Below are 19,021 nucleotides of genomic sequence, written 5' to 3' on the forward strand. Positions count from 1 at the left end.
CATGGTCTATTAAGAAACAAATGACTTCGGTAAATGATGAAAAAGTTGAAGCTAATGTTGAAAAAGTCTTTGTTCAAAATGACAAAGATTTTCCGAAGCTAAATAATGCATATTGTGTTGAAATGCCTAAGGTTCAACAGACCTGGGCTAAATTGTTCAAATAATTGAGTAATTTGAATGTGCAGGTGCTTCTGAAGAAAACTGAATGTCAACCAAAGGAGAAACGAAGCAGCCTGGCACAGGAGGCTGCTGATCCCTGCAACGGTTAATCAGGGAGTTTGTTTGTTTTCTGTATATAAATAAACCATATTTCAAAAACCCTAAAAATTGAAAAATTTAAAAATCAAAAATATGTTTTCATTTTGTAAAAAATTTGAAAAAATCAAAAATATGTTTGTTTTAAAATTTGTCAAAAATACAAAAATTCAAAAATATGTTACTTGAATTTGCCGGAACTCCCAGGTTGGTAATTGGGGAGTAGGAATCGGCATCTTTCTTGAGCAATGTTTTATCAAGGACATTAAGTTGTACTTGATTTAACTGTCGTATTAGTTGATGAAAGAACAAGGTGATGAATAAACCCCGTGTGTGAATCAAACAAAACTTATTTTCCGGAAAATCATTTTGATTAAAACAAACTTAAGTGTTTTGAAATCATAATGGGAAAAATAGTTTGTTGTCAGGGGGAGTTCTGATTGAATACGCCGAAACCCTCACGGCTGAACAAACATGATTAATTTCACAAGATTGAAAAACGGTTTTCAAAATGTAAAAGATCAATGTGTTGTAAATCATGGGGGTACATTATGTTTTCTGCAAATCTATGCATGAGAAGCAGAAAATGGATGGCGAGACAAAGCTATCAGTATCAGGTTGTCAAATTTTCTTTAAATGGTTTTGAATTTTAGGGGGAGTAAGAGATATTATTGTCAGAAAATCCAAAAACATTAGAAAATTTGAAAAAGGCAAAAACATGATAAAATTAAAAAAAAATTGAGTTTTTGTGTAAAAAGAGGAAATGATAGTACATCAGTAGACAATCACAGTACGCTAAAGAATTGTAATGCTATAATGTGATAAACGGTCTCACTGATGATATGCCAGTAGATTTTTACACGCTTAGTAAATTGTTTTCGAGATATAAACCTAAATTTCAAACTTGCTTATTTCGTGGGGAACATCTCTCGGATATATAGGTAACCCCTGAAATCTCGTTTGAAAGGTCTCTCATTCTGATATACTAGGTTTTTATACTTAATGATGTCTGGGGTATTATTCCGGGACTTCTGCTGAACGGAAGTTCTGACCTAGTCCTTGGATAATACTTTGCCTCAAATGCTTGAAACAAAGCATTAGCCCTCAGTTGGTTAGACAATAAAATTGATAATCATCTGTTGTAGCTAAAAGATCCTCTAAAGGGGACATACCAAAGTCGAAACTGATATCTCTCTGCGCATACGGAAGTATCGACCTGAGATCCCTCAGTTTTCGCATTTAACCCCTAATTTATGTACAGATATCATTGTAGTATACTCACCTGTAAGACTGAATATTGGGATCTGGATACGGGAGTATATTCTGAGGTGGGACACGCGAATAAGTTTAAGTTCTTAAAACACTAATCTCGTATCTAGAATAAATTGAAGTTTGTGTGAAAATTTAAGTGGATCAGTATACTGACAATCTATGTGAATTGTTTAGAACTTAAAGTGTTTAAAGCTCAACGGTACTTGTGATTTGTCATAAACTGATATGATCCTCTGACACGAACTCAAACAAAAATATTGTCTGTAAATATGTTTGTACATATTTCTTTACTGCTTTAAATTTTCAGAAAAAATACAAAAAGATTTTGATTTCTGCTTTATTTTCGACAACCGATGTCTGAGTGCAACGTTTCAAAATCTAAGTATGCTAATCGTGTTTCTGGAAATAAATCAAGATTCATTAATTTGAAACTTGAAGTTTTTAATTAAAATCAAAATTCAAAAACAGTTTGTGATATCTCCAAGGTCATTAATTTGGACTTGGATGATCAACCGTGAAGGATTTGGATGCTCATATTGTTAAAATCTTAAAAGAGTCAGTTTTTGATTTTGGATACTTAAATACTGCCAAATCTTTGAAGTATTTTGATAGGGGGAGAGTGTCAAGATAATCCTGATTATATTCATATTATTATATTTTAAAGTCAGAATCTTGATTTAGAAAGTCTACAGAGCCAGATTATGATTTCTGGACAATCTCAAAACACTGTCACTTATAAACGTATGAGTGTTGCAGATGGTATTCCAGACTACGATCCCGACAGCCGAGTCTGAGGGGGAGTCTGAAGACGAGCTCAACGCAAACGGAAGCATGTAAGGAGCCAGGTTTCGTTTCTAGAAGAGCTTGTAACTGGAAAGCCAGGTGTCGATCCCAAAGCACGGAAGCTTGACGAAAAGGGGGAGCCTGAAGAGTTTACCGAAAGGGGGAGCTGAAACTGAAGACAGATCCACCGGGATTCTGTTCGAGCAAGAGGGAGTCTGTATTTGCTGAAAACATGTTAAATCTTCAAGAAGACTCAGAAAGAGAGAGAAAGAAAAGTCGCTACAAGTTTTTACGGATTGACTGCGGCAATATCCAAGGGGGAGTCTGTTAGTGCATTTATGTCTATCGCCTTCGTCATTTCCGTCCGTAGCTGAAACTGCTTATTTCTAGGCTTTACATTGTTATATTAGTTAGTAAAAGCAAGGTGGCATAATTGTAAATAAGGAAAGATTCCTTATTGCCTTGGCCTATAAATAGAACCATTAGGGTTCTCATTTAGAACTTTTGACATTTTGGAGCTTTGGAGCTTTGAAGCTAGAGAGAGAAAGTAGAGAGAGAAAGTGCTCCACGTGATTCAGGTGCTTTGTACGATTTCAGATCTGATCAATAGAATCACGATTATATTACGTCTCGTGTGTTTCAGTCGTTCACATTCACGGATTCCGCACGTTGAACGTGTCATACGCAATCGTTTCGGAGTCAAACCGGTCCTAACAGTATCGGCAGGCATTGGTGAAGGGAGAGAGTACCAATTCGAGCAGGAAGGCTTGGGAAGAGGCGCAAGGGGCGTACTCGCAAGAACAATGGGGTTTCCAAGCATCCTTTCGTGAGAGGGTGGAGAAACAGATGGAGGAACAACAATTGCAACAAGCATTACAACAGTCACAAATGGAATGCTTGTTACAGTTGCAAGAGGAAGAAAGGGCCCACAGACGAGCATGGGAAGAAGAGGAGGCTAGGCATCAAAATGCACAAAGTGAATTGGAGCAACGTCGATGGGGAGCGTTGGCTTTCTCTAACCAAATGGCGATTAATAACGCCAAGGTGCTCCACGGTCAAGAGCGCCATCAAAGAGATTATCAAGCCGGTCACCCTTTTGCCGAACATTCGGGGTGGACCGATTACCCCAACCTTCCTCATCCGCAAGGCCCATCCGATCTAACCCCTCATTGGCCCGAGGCAGTCGACTCTAGTTTCATTCCGATTCCTTACCAACCGCCACCTCAGGGAGAGTCGAGCCCACTAGATAACTACAGGGATATGTTTGAGGCCCTCACTGGTTATCCATACCAGCCGAACCCGCCAGTGAACCCTAACGAGAGATATCAGCGGTAGAGGCAAGGTATGTTTTTTGTTGTTGTTGTTGTATATTATTTTGTTTTCGTTATTTTTGTTTCGTTTTATTTAAATTTTTGCCAAATTAAATGAACGTTGTGGGTGTGTTCCCTATATAACCCTCACGAGACCTCTCGTCCTCCCAAGCTATTGGGGGGGGGGGAGGGTTTAAAAGGGCTTGTTGCATAAGCTAAATGCAACCGTGATTCCTACGAAAGTGAGTTAGGTTTGTTGTTGTCGTAAATTATTTTCCACAAAAATCAAAGTAAAATAAGGTATGACTTGGTAATAATTTCATAAAAGTGGTAGAACAAGGTAACTAACAAATTTTGATGGTTGTGAGAAACATGCTTCGACACAAGGGTTAAGATTTGTAGGTACATTGGGTTCGTGGGACAACCACTTTCATGAAGAGAAGAGGAGCACACGAGGAATGAGCTCAGAAATCAGGTGCATACTTTTCTGTAACACCCCTAAAATATAAATCTTTATATCATTAAATTCAAAGAATTGATAAACAAGAATTTACCAACTAGGAACTTAACCTAGTTAAATTCAAGTCTTGAAATAACACATACTATGGTTAAAATAACCAAGACTTAGAGAGAATCATAGTTAAAGGGCTAAACTTGACAAAAACCAAAAGTTGATTACTAGTTGTGACCAAAAACAAACCAAACACACCAAAATTGGTGTGTCTGGTCGATCAAGAGAGGAGGGGGCGACAGGGGTTCTCCAAAACCCTAAGTTTCACACCAAAATCTCTTCAATTGAAGCCCCAAATCAGTTCCAAATCAAGCTCTAATCACATATTAGTAAACCCCTCGTTGTAAGGATCAAAAGGTATGTGAAATTTAGTAATTTTGTTATATCACAAATTCTAGGTTAATTGTGAAACATGAGAAATTCAGCTTGATTGTTGATGCATGGCTGAAATTAGAAGGAGTATGAGGTTTAGGATCAAACCCTAGATGATTTCTTGACAATACCTTGTATGATACTTGTAGGGATTACATAATCACCATTGTAGGTGATTAGAGAACTTTAAGAAACTTGTTTAATGCTGAAATTATAACTCTTGTTTTGCATAATCTGAAAATTTGGAAAGATAAGTTCTGAAAAGATAATGTCAAGATGCATGCAAAATTTCTAATATAGTGAAATTGGATGTTGAATTGTAAAGTCATGAACATGTTTATGAAGGTAGAAAAATCTGACCCACTAGGTGTTTGTAGAAATGCCTAAGTGGGGATTTAAATGTGAAATTTGGATAAAAACGCAGAATTTATAATGGTCCATAATGATGTGATTGTGGTCATAAAAAGGAGTTCTAAACATGTTATAAAAACTGAATTTTCTAGGCAAAGAGTCCTGTTCATCTAGCGGACAAGCCGGAGGGAGTTCACGAGGAAAAGACGCGCTCTAAAAGGTATGAAATTTATCGTTTCATTACATTATACATATCGTTAGCTTTATGAGTTGGTTAAAGAGGAATGAAAGCATGATGACCGAGAATTTCCATTATGTCATGAATTTGGCTATTGCCCTAAACAAGTTATAAACATGAAGTCGAGCGTCCGTAAGGTGCTTATACTCCGCACCCAAACGGGTCAAACAAGTTTTGGTAATAAACACGAAGCATAACTTTATTATATTGTGCGAATAATACATGAGGTGTAGGCCGTGTAACAAACACCATAGACAAACTTATAAGCCTTGTTCTTTTTATAGATGCTAAGTTTTGGTTTGGATGCATGATCATAGTACGAAAGATTAACTAGAAGTCTTGCAATTAGCGTGAATGTTAATTTCCGTAACATGCCCAATTAAGTTATAGTTGAGTAATGTGATAACCGATATACAAATACTAAGAACTAGCCCAGCCGTTTAACGATTCATACGAAAGTATGCTGTTTCGACTCATAATGAACCAGCAAAAACTGCATTTTTAAACAAGGGAGTTATGTGCAGAGTCTACCGTAAATTACGGTGATACCGTAATTTACGGTGACCTGCAATTCTGTTACGGTGGATTCCTACTGAGTTACGGTAGGCCCCCAAATGTCCAGAAGCCACCGTAATTTACGGTGACACCGTAAATTACGGTGGAGCCCTGTTTGATGAAATTGTTTTGAACATTTTCTAGAACCAGTGTTCGGACCCGATTCGAACACGTAAATTTCCAAGAATGATAATGCTAATGCTTGTTTAAAATGTTAGTTCTCAGGTTCCCAAGTAAAGGATGAAGATCAAGCAATCGATTCGAACCGAACACCTAGCGTTACGCTTCCGCACTTGATCCATGTTTTGTTATATTGTAAACACTAGTAGTTTAAATTGGAACATTGTTAGTAGGTTAAGCAAGTAAATGTTTTATTAAATGACTTTTGAATAGTGAAAGTTTTTGTAAAGACTACTTTAGTATATTATGTAAAGCTTATTTGTTGTTAAGAACGGGTATTTTAAACTGGGTCTTACAGTTTCTTTTTACTTCTGATTTTTAGTTAGCAAATAAGTGGAATGTAAATTGTATATTATTTTTCCGGGGTGAAATTTTGGGGGAATTAGCCATGTCACATCCCTTGTGCGTTTAATACTCTAGTTCTTACACATTGAGGACAATATGTAGTTCAAGTGTGGGGATGGGGGAGTAGTAAAAAATTTTCGTTTTTGACCCGCTCATTTAAATACTACACATTGAGGACAATGTTTACCTCAAGTGTGGGGATAGGGGAAAATTTCAAAAATTTTTCAAAAATATCTTGTTTCAAAAGCGATTTTAAAAGCACAAGTAACTAAGTCAACGTGGGATGTCACAACCCATTTGGTCTTTTGTCATGGTCAAGTTCAAATTAATAGCATGACGGGTATTTAGCGGGTGGTTATTTGGGAATACTCCGCCCAAGAAACTAGTAATTTATGCATGTCACATACCATACCCTTTTAGATATGTGAGGTTTTGAGCCACTTTTATATCATAGATTACATACCCATGTTTCTTTGTTTGAGTGGACCATTAGTCATATATTGTAGAACTTGCAACTTTTGATACGTTTGAGACCATAGACCGAATACAAGCACGGGAATGATTAAGGCATTAGGTGAACCTTTTCCTTTAAAACCAATTATTTGTCCTTACCCAAACAAATCCCCTAGTCGCCCACTTTGAGCCTAAACCTTTTGTTTGACAACCCATTTAGCCCATAACCATAAGCCTTTTCCTTTTAAACCCGTGTGATGAAAATTCGATTGTAGGATCATTTGTTTGTATAGTTGGGATCATTTGCATAAAAAAAAAATCAGAAAATGTCATGAAAATGAATTGAAAAAGCATTGAGAAAAACACAAAAATATGTGTTTTAGTTTTTGAATAAAAGGTGAAAAGTGTTGCCTTCTAGCTCGATGTCTGTAGATAGTTGAATTTAGCATAGTGATTTTGTAATAAAAATCGAGTTTTCATCACCTTAGCCACTTTAAAAATATCCTATTTCCTACCCTTAGCCTAGCCCCGTTACAACAGTTACAAAGACCTTATGACTTGTGCTTAGTGTTCGCGATCAATGGTGGAGAATGATTGAGTTGCAAGCTTATGCGGATATGTGTTCTAATCGGTTTTGAGTGAATATTCTTTGAAGTTCTAATACATTATAAATATTAGCCAATTTACAAGCCGAGTGGAGAGAACATTGTAAGGGATGTGCATGAATTGTTGGTTTCACGGGCGGGTTAATCTTGGGTAACCATTTGTGCAAGTGAAATCACATTACCGTTAAATATATTGAAAATTGTAAAGAGTTTGAACTTTAGCATGACATTGACCCTTAACCTTCGTCTCGGGAATGGGGAGTGTATTCGTTGTTCGACCCACGTGAAAGTGAAAAACATATTTGCTTGAGGGAATGAGGTCAAGCAAAAGACAAGTGTGGGGATGTGATACGTGGTCGAAAACCGGTACTTGTAATTGTTTAATTTGATGTTTTTACACAAGTTTTAATTTCGAATAGCCTACTTTTGATTAGATGCTTGTTTTGCAAGTCTAACAGAGTTTAAGGAGCTTTTCGGGAGCTTTACGGGTCACCGGAGTGAAAACGGAACCACCGGGATGTGAAACGGGTCAACCGGGAGCAAGGAACGCGAAAAACAAGAAAGTGAAGCTTTGGGGCACCGTCGTCGACGCCCATAAGGGCCGTCGCCGACGGTTAGTGTATTTGTCCGTCGCCAGAACCGCCGTAGACAGCAAAGAAAGCCGTCGGATGAAAGTGAACATGTGCACACCGTCGCCGACGGGACTTCAGGCCGTCAGCGACGGTCCCTCTATGATGCAGACGCACCAGTTTGTTGTTTTTGGTGGTTTTGACGAATTAAAACGAATCTTGACCAACTATTCGGGGGTTACACATTCTTGGGAGGTTTGAACTTGATCTTGGAGCCAATAATCACCGTCTATCACCTACCATTCCATCCAACATCATCGCTACAACCCGAATCCTCAACCGAATCCAAACCCTAGTTCATCACCATTACAATCATCCTTCAACCTTCCACTCATTCAATTTCCCCACCACAAACCCTAACCATTCATCCACTTTCAGGCTTCATGATGATCCAATTCAAGCTTTCTACATCCGGTGATCAAGTTTCTTCGATCATGCTCGGCTAATTTCTTGGAGGTTTCACCCCGGTGTAGGTTATTGTAAGTATAGGGTTTGAACAATGTTTTAGTTTGGTTTGGTGACAACTTGATTTGTATTTGATTTGATTGACAATTGTCTTGCATTTGAACTATATTTGTGAATTGTCGAGTGAGTTATGAAATTTGACTTTGCGAAACAAGTTTGTGCAATTATGCCTTGTCTTTCGATAGGTTTTACTTGTCCGAAGTAACGAAGTGCATTGTGGTTCGTGTTATGTGTTGATAGCAATTGGCACCTAAGCTTTGATGATAGAAATCCGTTAATAACATATTCAAGTGAATTAAAACTAAAACGTGTAAGAACCCTAGGATTGCAATTACCGAACCGGGTGTGAACCTTGTTTTCTCTATCTTGTCTAAACCTTTATTTACATTATTGCAATTGTAGTTTTAGTAGTTATCAAACAAATTATTTTAGTAATTCTATTTCACATCTTTCAATTAAACAAAAACACAAAAATATATCATAACAATCTTCATAAGTGTGACATCTTTTCATAATTCAATCGAATCCATTCGCAAACCACATACTCTTCGTGGTTCGACCCCTTACTACCACTAGCTATTTGTTAAGGGTAATTTGGGCTTATAAAAATTATCTTTGACTGGAGCGCGACACTCCGATCACATATTAAGCCGAACTGTCCGAAACTAGTTCTAGCCATGAACAACAAAACTACCAAGAATGCTAGAGTATTTGTTCTGACTGCAGAAGAAGCCAAGATGATTCCGGGCGTGATTACTGGTACGTTTTTAGTTAATAATGTTTTTGCTAAAGTATTATTTGACTCTGGTGCAAACCAAAGTTTTTTTAATACTTCATTTTGCAAACTTCTCAATTAACCATTAACTAAACTCTAACAAGAATGTTTAGTAGAGACAGCAAATGGAGAATCCATTAAGATCACTGAAATCTTGCAGGGAGCAAGAATAGAAATTCTAAACCATAATTTTATTGCTAATATTTACCCAATGAATCTGGCTGGATTTGATATTGTATTAGGAATGGATTGGTTAATAACCAACCATGCAAGTATTCTATGTGATCAAAAGTCAATACAAGTAAATTCACCAAAAGGTGAAAAGATCACAATTAAAGGAGATAAGCCATCTAGATCCACGAAATTCATCTCTGTGATGAAACCAACAAGTTATGCAATGAAAGGATCACTAGTGTATATGATTTCTATAATCATTAACACTAAAGGAAAGGAATTGAAAGATATTCCCATAATATCTTAATTCTCCGATGTGTTTCCAGAAGAGCTACCGGGACTACCGCCAGACAGGGAAGTTGAATTCAGAATTCACCTACTACCAGGGACAGCACCGATTGCCAAGGCACCTTGCCGTTTGTTGATGTCTGTCGTTAGTGACATGCAAAAACCAACTAAACCAGTGGATAGGGTAAGTCGGATATCGAACCAGATGAGGATTGTGGAAAGTGTATAATGCTCAGTTTTGATTAACTACTATTAAAAAGTAAAACTCAATTGTTGGATTTTATTGATTATCTAAAAATTATGAACTAAAAGTGAGATTTAAATCAATAGAAAGAACAATGGTTCCTCCAGATTTCAGGTTTTATAGCTAGATTCAATTATGTGTTTAATCGAAACACTCACATAGACATAAGTGTTTAAACCTAATTCATCAATTGTGATAACCAACGACTAAGTACTACGGTCAATACATAACGGGAGGTTATCAAATGATTATCAATTACAATTACAAACCCTAACCCCATGTCAAATATATCCCAATTACTAGAACTCTCGGGAACTGAATGCTTAGAAATTAAGGTTTAAATAAATGTAATTCTTTACAACCAATAAATCAAATCAAATCAAGGTGAAAAGCATCGAATGCTTAGATCACCAAGTTATACGATTGTCACAAACACATAAAATTGTCCGACTTACAAAACCCTCCATCCAGAGGAAACCATAAAAGACTAGCCGCTCATTGGTAAGATTGATCTTCGTGCCTCTGTTTGCGTCCGAGAGTTGTTCCCCTACCGTCGAAGATGATGATATGTATTGATGAGTTGTAACAATCCCTCCAAAGCCATATGACGGCTGCCCTCTTCTTGATGTAATTGTGGACCTTTTTAAAACCCAATGTTCAATGTTAGCCGCCCAACATAGAGTCATGATGATGTTTTGATGGCCCACAAAGAATTAATGTGGTTGATGTCATGTGCCTCCCAATCGAGCCAGCCCAATTAATTATGTTGAATAATTATCGGCCCACTTCAATGATGATATGATAATTTTGTGTGATGGCCTAAAGCCACGTGAATCTACTGCAAGAATTATATTGATCTCTACTTTTGGTGATGTTAAGAATATAATAATTCCCACCAACAATCTGTTTCTTGCTGCCTCCAATGTTTTAAACCGTAAGTTATGGTTTGGGAACGTAACCTACGCTTAACGGTTTCTGTTTCTTTTTATCTTTCATATCCAAACCGTAATCAACTTTCATTTAATTACCCGAAGACCCTTGAACATTGCCACATCATGTATCTTGTATCTTCAAACTCTATCTCGATCCGAATCAACGCCTGATCAGCACGAATCACTTTGTTCATCATCCTTAACGCTCTAACTTTGTCGATTTAACCCGGTTAACCTGTAACACCACAACCGCTCGTAGATATCACATTCGACACATATAATCAAGTTAACGACAATAAAACACTTATTATAATACACTTTAGCACCCGGTTTTCACACACTCCATCACATCCCCACACTTAACATTGATTGTCCTCAAGCAACCATCATACACATTACTCACCTTATTAACAAATCACTTTCAAATCCCTTACCGAATTAACAATTCATGATCCCAAGTCATACCCGTCCCATAGACTGACACAATCGAGGTTGACAATCTGACAAATAAGTGATAAGCGTTTAAAACAATTTAAGACTTTCCTAACTAAAACTAACATGCTTATATTACTACACACATGCCACACGCCCCTCACAATGATCACTCCTCTCGGTTCAATCAAGACTAGCGTGTAACGTGCTAGTATATAATTCGCTCAAAACTAAATATGCTACTTTGCAATCATAAGCTTATATAGCAATCACACCTCCACTGTATCAATTAACGGAACACATATCAAAAGGACTTTCAGGTTTTGGGTTAAGGGTAAAGGTAGGGATATATATATATATTTTTTTGTATTTTTATTGGCGAACACAAACGAAAATACCAAACCATGACGATTTTATTCACAATAACACTAACACTTGGGTGATTTTTAACAATGATTTTTTTCTTTTTCATTCTTTTCTCTCTTTTTTTTTTCTTTTTTTTCTTTTCTTTTCATATTTTTTTTTTCATAACATACTTCTAAACATATTTGTCATTTATGGTTGGTAATCAAACGGGTCAAACAAGGTGTAACAAACGAAAGACATAAGGCTCAATATGGTTAACTATGGTGGGATGGAAAAACAATCAACATACGAAACAATGAATGGATCCTAATGCCTTTATCATCTATGTGTATACGCTAAACCACAGTCTCGGCACGTATCAAACTACACAAGTTCTAACACAAAGCAACATGTGGCCTACACTCAGCAATTGAACAGTTATTGTAATTCAACTAACAATCTAGTAGGCTCAAATATCTCACCGAATAAAAGGAATATGGGTTGCCGACATATAACATGTGTAATTCCTAAAGCATGTTACCCCTAGTTAGGCATCTCTTCTCAACTATTCTCTAAAAACATGTCAGAAATACTCTCATGAAACTTAAAGGGACAACCATGACTAGGGATCTAAGTTAGTTTAATGTCGGTAGGAACCCTTTAGCGATGGAAAATGTTGGTTTTCATGTACTTTAAGCATACTTGAGACAAAAATTTTTAAAATTTTTCAATTTTTTCCAATTTCAACCAATTCAAGCATTTAGGATCGTCAATCTTACCAACCCTCTCTCGAGTTACCGCATCCCCACACTTGGGATACATTGTCCCCAATGTATGGTGCAATTTATAGTCATAACCCGAGAGATACCACCCGCAAACCATGAACGGCTAACAACTAGACGACTCAACACAAAGAAACCACTCCCAACACAAAAAATCACACCACCAAATACACGAAAACAAATAAAACACATGATAGATAAACACGTGCACCTGATCAGAAAACAAGTGAGTGTTTGTAGTGGTGTAGCTGCTGTGATCTAACCGGAACATACGCCCCTCATAGATTCTTTGAGATCTCACCGGGGATGTTGCCAAACATCCCCACACTTGATTCATTGCATCCGTGAAGATGGCATCGTAAGAACCTGTCAAAACACAAACACACCAAAACGAAACCAAACAAAGTACAATACTCTACATCCTCGGGCTGCCTCCCGAGAGCGCTAAGTTTAACGGTCTTCAGCTAGATCGTACCTGATATGCGCTATGGTGGTCTCAATGCACATTTACCCAAAACATTTCCAACGAATGCCCGAAAATTTACATGCCTTCTCCATAAGCTTGTCAGTATAATTGGCATGTTTAGAAAGCACATGCAGGTTTCGCTAATCCACTTCACGTTATGTACCCTGATGTCTTGTAGATTCACCCTTCTCATCTTCTTCCTCGAACACTCTTCCCCACACTTATTAATTTGAATGATTGATATTGGGAGAGGTTCGGTACAGACATTCATCTCATCAGACTGCTCTGCCTCCTCATCCTCACACACCATCTGATCCACCAGTGACTCTTCATCAGATAAAGGATTCATTGGTGTGGTATTATCCTCCACAACCTCCTCCTCCATGTGAGAATAATCTCTAATATCATCAGGTAATGGTGAGAGACACTCTTCTATTTCTATCTTCATTTTTAACTTCTGACACTTGGAAGCTAGACAACTGATTCGATCTTCATCGGAAAGGTTGGGTGCTGATAAATACTGCTCGAGTTTGGATAAACTCGCTTCCAACATAGCAAGCTTTTTTTCCTCCTCGGTCTGATAAGCATAGACACCCTCGGGCTCAGGATATTCCTCGGGATGATACTGTCGGTATCCCTGATACGGTGTGGAGATGTACGCATCCATCATTTTTTTATTCCAATACTCTGGATTTTCCAAATACACCACGCACACATCCTCATCATAAGAAGTATGACAACGACCGCAACAGAAACATCGTCCATCCGTCCTTGGCTCATAATAAGCATCCTCGTCCCGATCATATCCATCCGAGTAATAATCATCCTCCACCGTTGTATCAGAGTCATAGAAATATGGTGGAAGGGAAGGATTATCATAGCAAGGCATCGATGGTTCTGCCAATTTTGCTCTTTCCCGTCTAAATCGGGCCTCGTGGCAACCGATACACAGGTGAAGTGGTTCCCTTCACAAAATGCATCTAGAATAGCCGCATAATATTGTAAGATCTTTCATCCTGCACAAACACAAAAACACAAGCACCACGCATAAATCTGAACAAAACAAAACAAAACTGACTCTATTTTTGGATTTTTATTATTTTTTATTTTTTTTTACTAAAACTTAACACTAAACACTTTGCGCACGACTCCCCGGCAACGGCGCCATTTTGATGTCTGTCGTTAGTGACATGCAAAAACCAACTGAACCAGTAGATAGGGTAAGTCGGATATCGAACCAGAGGAGGATTGTGGAAAGTGTATAATGCTCAGTTTTGATTAACTACTATTAAAAAGTAAAACTCAATTGTTGGATTTTATTGATTATCTAAAAATTATGAACTAAAAGTGAGATTTAAATCAATAGAAAGAACAATGGTTCCTCCAGCTTTCAGGTTTTATAGCTAGATTCAATTATATGTTTAATCGAAACACTCACATAGACATAAGTGTTTAAACCTAATTCATCAATTGTGATAACCAACGACTAAGTACTCCGGTCAATACATAACGGGAAGTTATCAAATGATTATCAATTACAATTACAAACCCTAACCCCATGTCAAATATATCCCAATTACTAGAACTCTCGGGAACTGAATGCTTAGAAATTAAGGTTTAAATAAATGTAATTCTTTACAACCAATAAATCAAATCAAATCAAGGTGAAAAGCATCGAATGCTTAGATCACCAAGTTATACGATTGTCACAAACACATAAAATTGTCCAACTTACAAAACCCTCCATCCAGAGGAAACCATAAAAGACTAGCCGCTCATTGGTAAGATTGATCTTCGTGCCTCTGTTTGCGTCCGAGAGTTGTTCCCCTGCCGTCGAAGATGATGATATGTATTGATGAGTTGTAACAATCCCTCCAAAGCCATATGACGGCTGCCCTCTTGTTGATGTAATTGTGGACTTTTTTAAAACCCAATGTTCAATGTTAGCCGCCCAACATAGAGTCATGATGATGTTTTGATGGCCCACAAAGAATTAATGTGGTTGATGTCATGTGCCTCCCAATCGAGCCAGCCCAATTAATTATGTTGAATAATTATCGGCCCACTTCAATGATGATATGATAATTTTGTGTGATGGCCTAAAGCCACGTGAATCTACTGCAAGAATTATATTGATCTCTACTTTTGGTGATGTTAAGAATATAATAATTCCCACCAACAATCTGTTTCTTGCTGCCTCCAATGTTTTAAACCGTAAGTTATGGTTTGGGAACGTAACCTACGCTTAACGGTTTCTGTTTCTTTTTATCTTTCATATCCAAACCGTAATCAACTTTCATTTAATTACCCGAAGACCCTTGAACATTGCCACATCATGTATCTTGTATCTTCAAACTCTATCTCGATCCGAATCAACGCCTGATCAGCACGAATCACTTTGTTCATCATCCTTAACGCTCTAACTTTGTCGATTTAACCCGGTTAACCTGTAACACCACAACCGCTCGTAGATATCACATTCGACACATATAATCAAGTTAACGACAATAAAACACTTATTATAATACACTTTAGCACCCGGTTTTCACACACTCCATCATTTGTCACCCGCAGAGATGCAAGAACTAAAGAAACAATTGGATGAACTTCTGGAAAAAGGATTAATACAGCCTAGTTCGTCGCCATGGGGAGCACCAATCTTGTTTGTCAAGAAAAAGGACGGGTCAATGCGTATGTGCATTGATTACCGAGAACTGAACAAGGTCACGATTAAAAATCGGTACCCATTACCGAGAATCGATGATCTGTTTGATCAACTGCAAGGAGCTTGATTCTTTTCTAAGATCGATTTACGCTCAGGATATCATCAGTTGAAAGTACAGGAAGAGGAAATTCCTAAGACTGCTTTTAGAACAAGGTATGGTCATTATGAATTTACCGTCATGCCATTTGGTTTAACCAATGCCCCAGCTGCATTTATGGACATGATGAACAGAATATGTAAACCATATTTGGATAAATTCATAATGGTCTTTACAGATAATATTCTCATTTACTCTAAAAATAAAGAGGAACACGCAGCGCAACTACATGCACTCCTTATATTATTGAGAAAAGAAAAGCTTTACGCTAAATTCTCAAAAAGCGAATTTTGGTTAGAAGAAGTGCAATTCTGTTACGCCCTAACACGTTTTACCTTAAAAAAATGACGCAGCGGAAAAGAGCTTTAAAAATTTCCTTCCTTATTAACGACATTACTTTCGAGAAGGTTCCAAAAGCTAAAATGTTAAACGTTCTATAAAAGAATTCACAACATTCATACTAAAATTTCACATTTCTAGACGTTACATATTTCAACTATATGGTCGATCTATCCGTGCAATCCTTGCTCTTGACTCGATTTACGTCCGCTTCACCTCCTAAGTAGCAGAAGAAGTCCGTGTATCACCTGTGGGCGTCATATACAACTTAGCCATTAGTCAACGAAAACATCATATAACATTAAAACTCATATAATTAAGGATTGAATAACATTTGACAATTTAACTTTAGTTCATCCAACTATCCTTACTCATCCTCTTATTCCGGGTTGGGCTTAAATTTCATAAGAATCCGATGTACTCATTCCTGCATTACATACCGACCTCAAACGCATAATTAGTAACGTTAAAATTCGAACATATCAATTCATGCATGCATACGTACTTACATACAAACATACATACACATCTACATACACACATGCCTTTCCTACAACTTTACTTACGTGCATACCCTCATATATGTCTTTACACATACATACATACACAACTACATACGTACATACCTTTCCTACATCTTTACATAATCATACAATAGTTACATGGGACTTAGACTTTGATTTATAGCCCATAAACATCTAAGGATCGATCAAATCATGTTTAGAAAACCCGCCGTAGTCCACGGGTAACAAACCGAAGCCTACGATACATAAATCAACTTAAATAACAAGATTTCCGCTTTTGAGACTTGGGGAGGCCGTCGGTGACGGCCCTAGAGGCGTCGGCGACGGGCCTTGCCTTTACCCGTAGCCAGAAACACCCGTAAACAGCTAAATAAGGCGTCTGGCAAAACTGATGTTGTTTTGTCGTTCGTACGCGCTAAAACGCGCATAACTTTTGAACCGTTTATCCGTTTAACCTCTCGTTTCTTCCTACATGCTTGTAAATTCACATTCTATCATATTAACTTAAAATCCTACCTCCGGATTAAGGAAATTCTTAACTTAGAATCCCACATTTAGGTACCATATTACTACATATTCTTTAGGATCCCACATTTAGGTACCATATTACTACATATTCTTTAGGATCCCACATTTAGGTTCCATATTACTACATATTCTTTAGGATCCCACATTTAGGTACCATATTACTACATATTCTTTAGGATCCCACATTTAGGTTCCATATTACTACATATTCTTTAGGATCCCACATTTAGGTACCATATTACTACATATTCTTTAGGATCCCACATTTAGGTACCATATTACTACATATTCTTTAGGATCCCACATTTAGGTACCATATTACTACATATTCTTTAGGATCCCACATTTAGGTTCCATATTACTACATATTCTTTAGGATCCCACATTTAGGTACCATATTACTACATATTCTTTAGGATCCCACATTTAGGTACCATATTACTACATATTCTTTAGGATCCCACATTTAGGTACCATATTACTACATATTCTTTAGGATCCCACATTTAGGTACCATATTACTACATATTCTTTAGGATCCCACATTTAGGTACCATATTACTACATATTCTTTAGGATCCCACATTTAGGTTCCATATTACTACATATTCTTTAGGATCCTACATTTAGGTACCATATTACTACATATTCTTTAGGATCCCACATTTAGGTACCATATTACTACATATTCTTTAGGATCCCACATTTAGGTACCATATTACTACATATTCTTTAGGATCCCACATTTAGTTTATTATTATTTATTGTGTCTTTTATCTTTGGGGTGTTACACGTTATGGGTATTCGTGCATAAAAAGGTTTACGACATACAAAACCCTATACTCCTCACTTTCATACTTGACCAAAACATTACACCAATCGATTAGCTTGTTTCTAAACTACTTTTAAGATCGTTTGCCCAATATACCCATCAAGGGCGTTTTGGTCAACTTTATTCCCATCATTTACGACGAAGGACTTCATCACATATTTGATCTCAACATCATGTTTAATTAATTAAAACATTATATTACTTAAACAAACTAAGAAGTGATTACGGAAATCACTTACCTTGTGCATCCGTGTTCATACCCGCTTGCTTGCCTCATCTTGACCCGTTAGCCTTCCATGCTTGGTCCATGCTAGTGTGGTTCCTATTCTTTCATGTCGTCATGCCATAATAATGTTAGTATTCATGCTCATTCATATTAACACACATTTTCCAACTCTTATCTACATTGACTTTCACTAACACGCATACGACATGATTGGTCAACCACATAGTTTCAATATCCTTGAAATCTAAATTCGTTATCACACATAACACATAATTGATCTAACACATATTCCATGATCTCTCGATTCTTATATTTGTGTCAAAATGCCTAACCATGCTATGGATTCTCTGTTGACTTTCAGAAAGTCAACCTTCTAGCATATAACTTCCAATTTCGAACACGCATTTATGTTGATATAATAGACCCTATTAATGACATCATATTAATTTCATACATAATGTTGTATAACACATACAACTACATGATCACCTAGTCACATACACAATATACACATACTTATGTTTTCATAACTCTACATTCGACAACCGCATTGTTCAACATTCACTTAATCAAAATTATCATCTTACATACGTACACGACATAACTCCAACATTATCATTTATCAATAAACTATTCATTTCACATTCGTACACATTCACTCTTAATCACCATAAATCAAGCGCATCAATTACATGGCGAGCATCACACCATTGAAGCATAAGGTACAAGTTCTTAATGCATAATTTTACCAAACCATACATTCAAATCCGAATTCTCATATGGACTCCACCTTAAGCACACTTAACTTATTATTTTGCTAACGGCTACACCATAAGCACCTTCTATACATACTTACCCACAACTTTCATATAATTTCACAATTTTGCTCTCTTAGGCATTTCATCGAACACTTGGCGGGTGTACTACTAACAAAACATTATGTACAAGCATTCATTGCATATTCTTACTAGTTCATATCAACATCATC

General features: G+C 37.1%; 1 protein-coding gene and 1 long non-coding RNA gene across 3 annotated transcripts; one reads left to right on the top strand and one right to left on the bottom strand.

Moving 5' to 3' along the window:
• Nucleotides 1-3,156: 3,156 nt before the first annotated feature.
• Nucleotides 3,157-4,534, top strand: LOC110944721. The gene is made up of 2 exons (XM_035974130.1): nt 3,157-3,589; nt 4,530-4,534. Exons 1-2 carry the CDS (start codon nt 3,157-3,159, stop codon nt 4,532-4,534), a joined length of 438 nt encoding a protein of 145 aa, XP_035830023.1.
• An 11,410-nt stretch (nt 4,535-15,944) lies between these two features.
• Nucleotides 15,945-18,082, bottom strand: LOC110863976. 2 transcript variants are annotated; one of them, XR_002549512.2, is made up of 2 exons: nt 18,047-18,082; nt 15,945-16,171 (listed from the first exon to the last, which is right to left on the bottom strand). It is a non-coding gene; the product is annotated as an uncharacterized LOC110863976 (long non-coding RNA). The 2 variants fall into 2 exon arrangements; XR_004860824.1 differs by lacking the exon at nt 18,047-18,082 and adding an exon at nt 16,295-16,564.
• Between the last annotated feature and the right edge of the window lie 939 nt (nt 18,083-19,021).

The sequence above is a fragment of the Helianthus annuus genome, chromosome 6 (genome assembly GCF_002127325.2).
Source record: "Helianthus annuus cultivar XRQ/B chromosome 6, HanXRQr2.0-SUNRISE, whole genome shotgun sequence".
Lineage (NCBI taxonomy): Eukaryota > Viridiplantae > Streptophyta > Magnoliopsida > Asterales > Asteraceae > Helianthus > Helianthus annuus.

What these genes read in the sequence shown, in the direction of transcription:
- LOC110944721 (XM_035974130.1), top strand. Translation starts at nt 3,157, where the DNA reads ATGGAGGAACAACAATTGCAACAAGCATTACAACAGTCACAAATGGAA.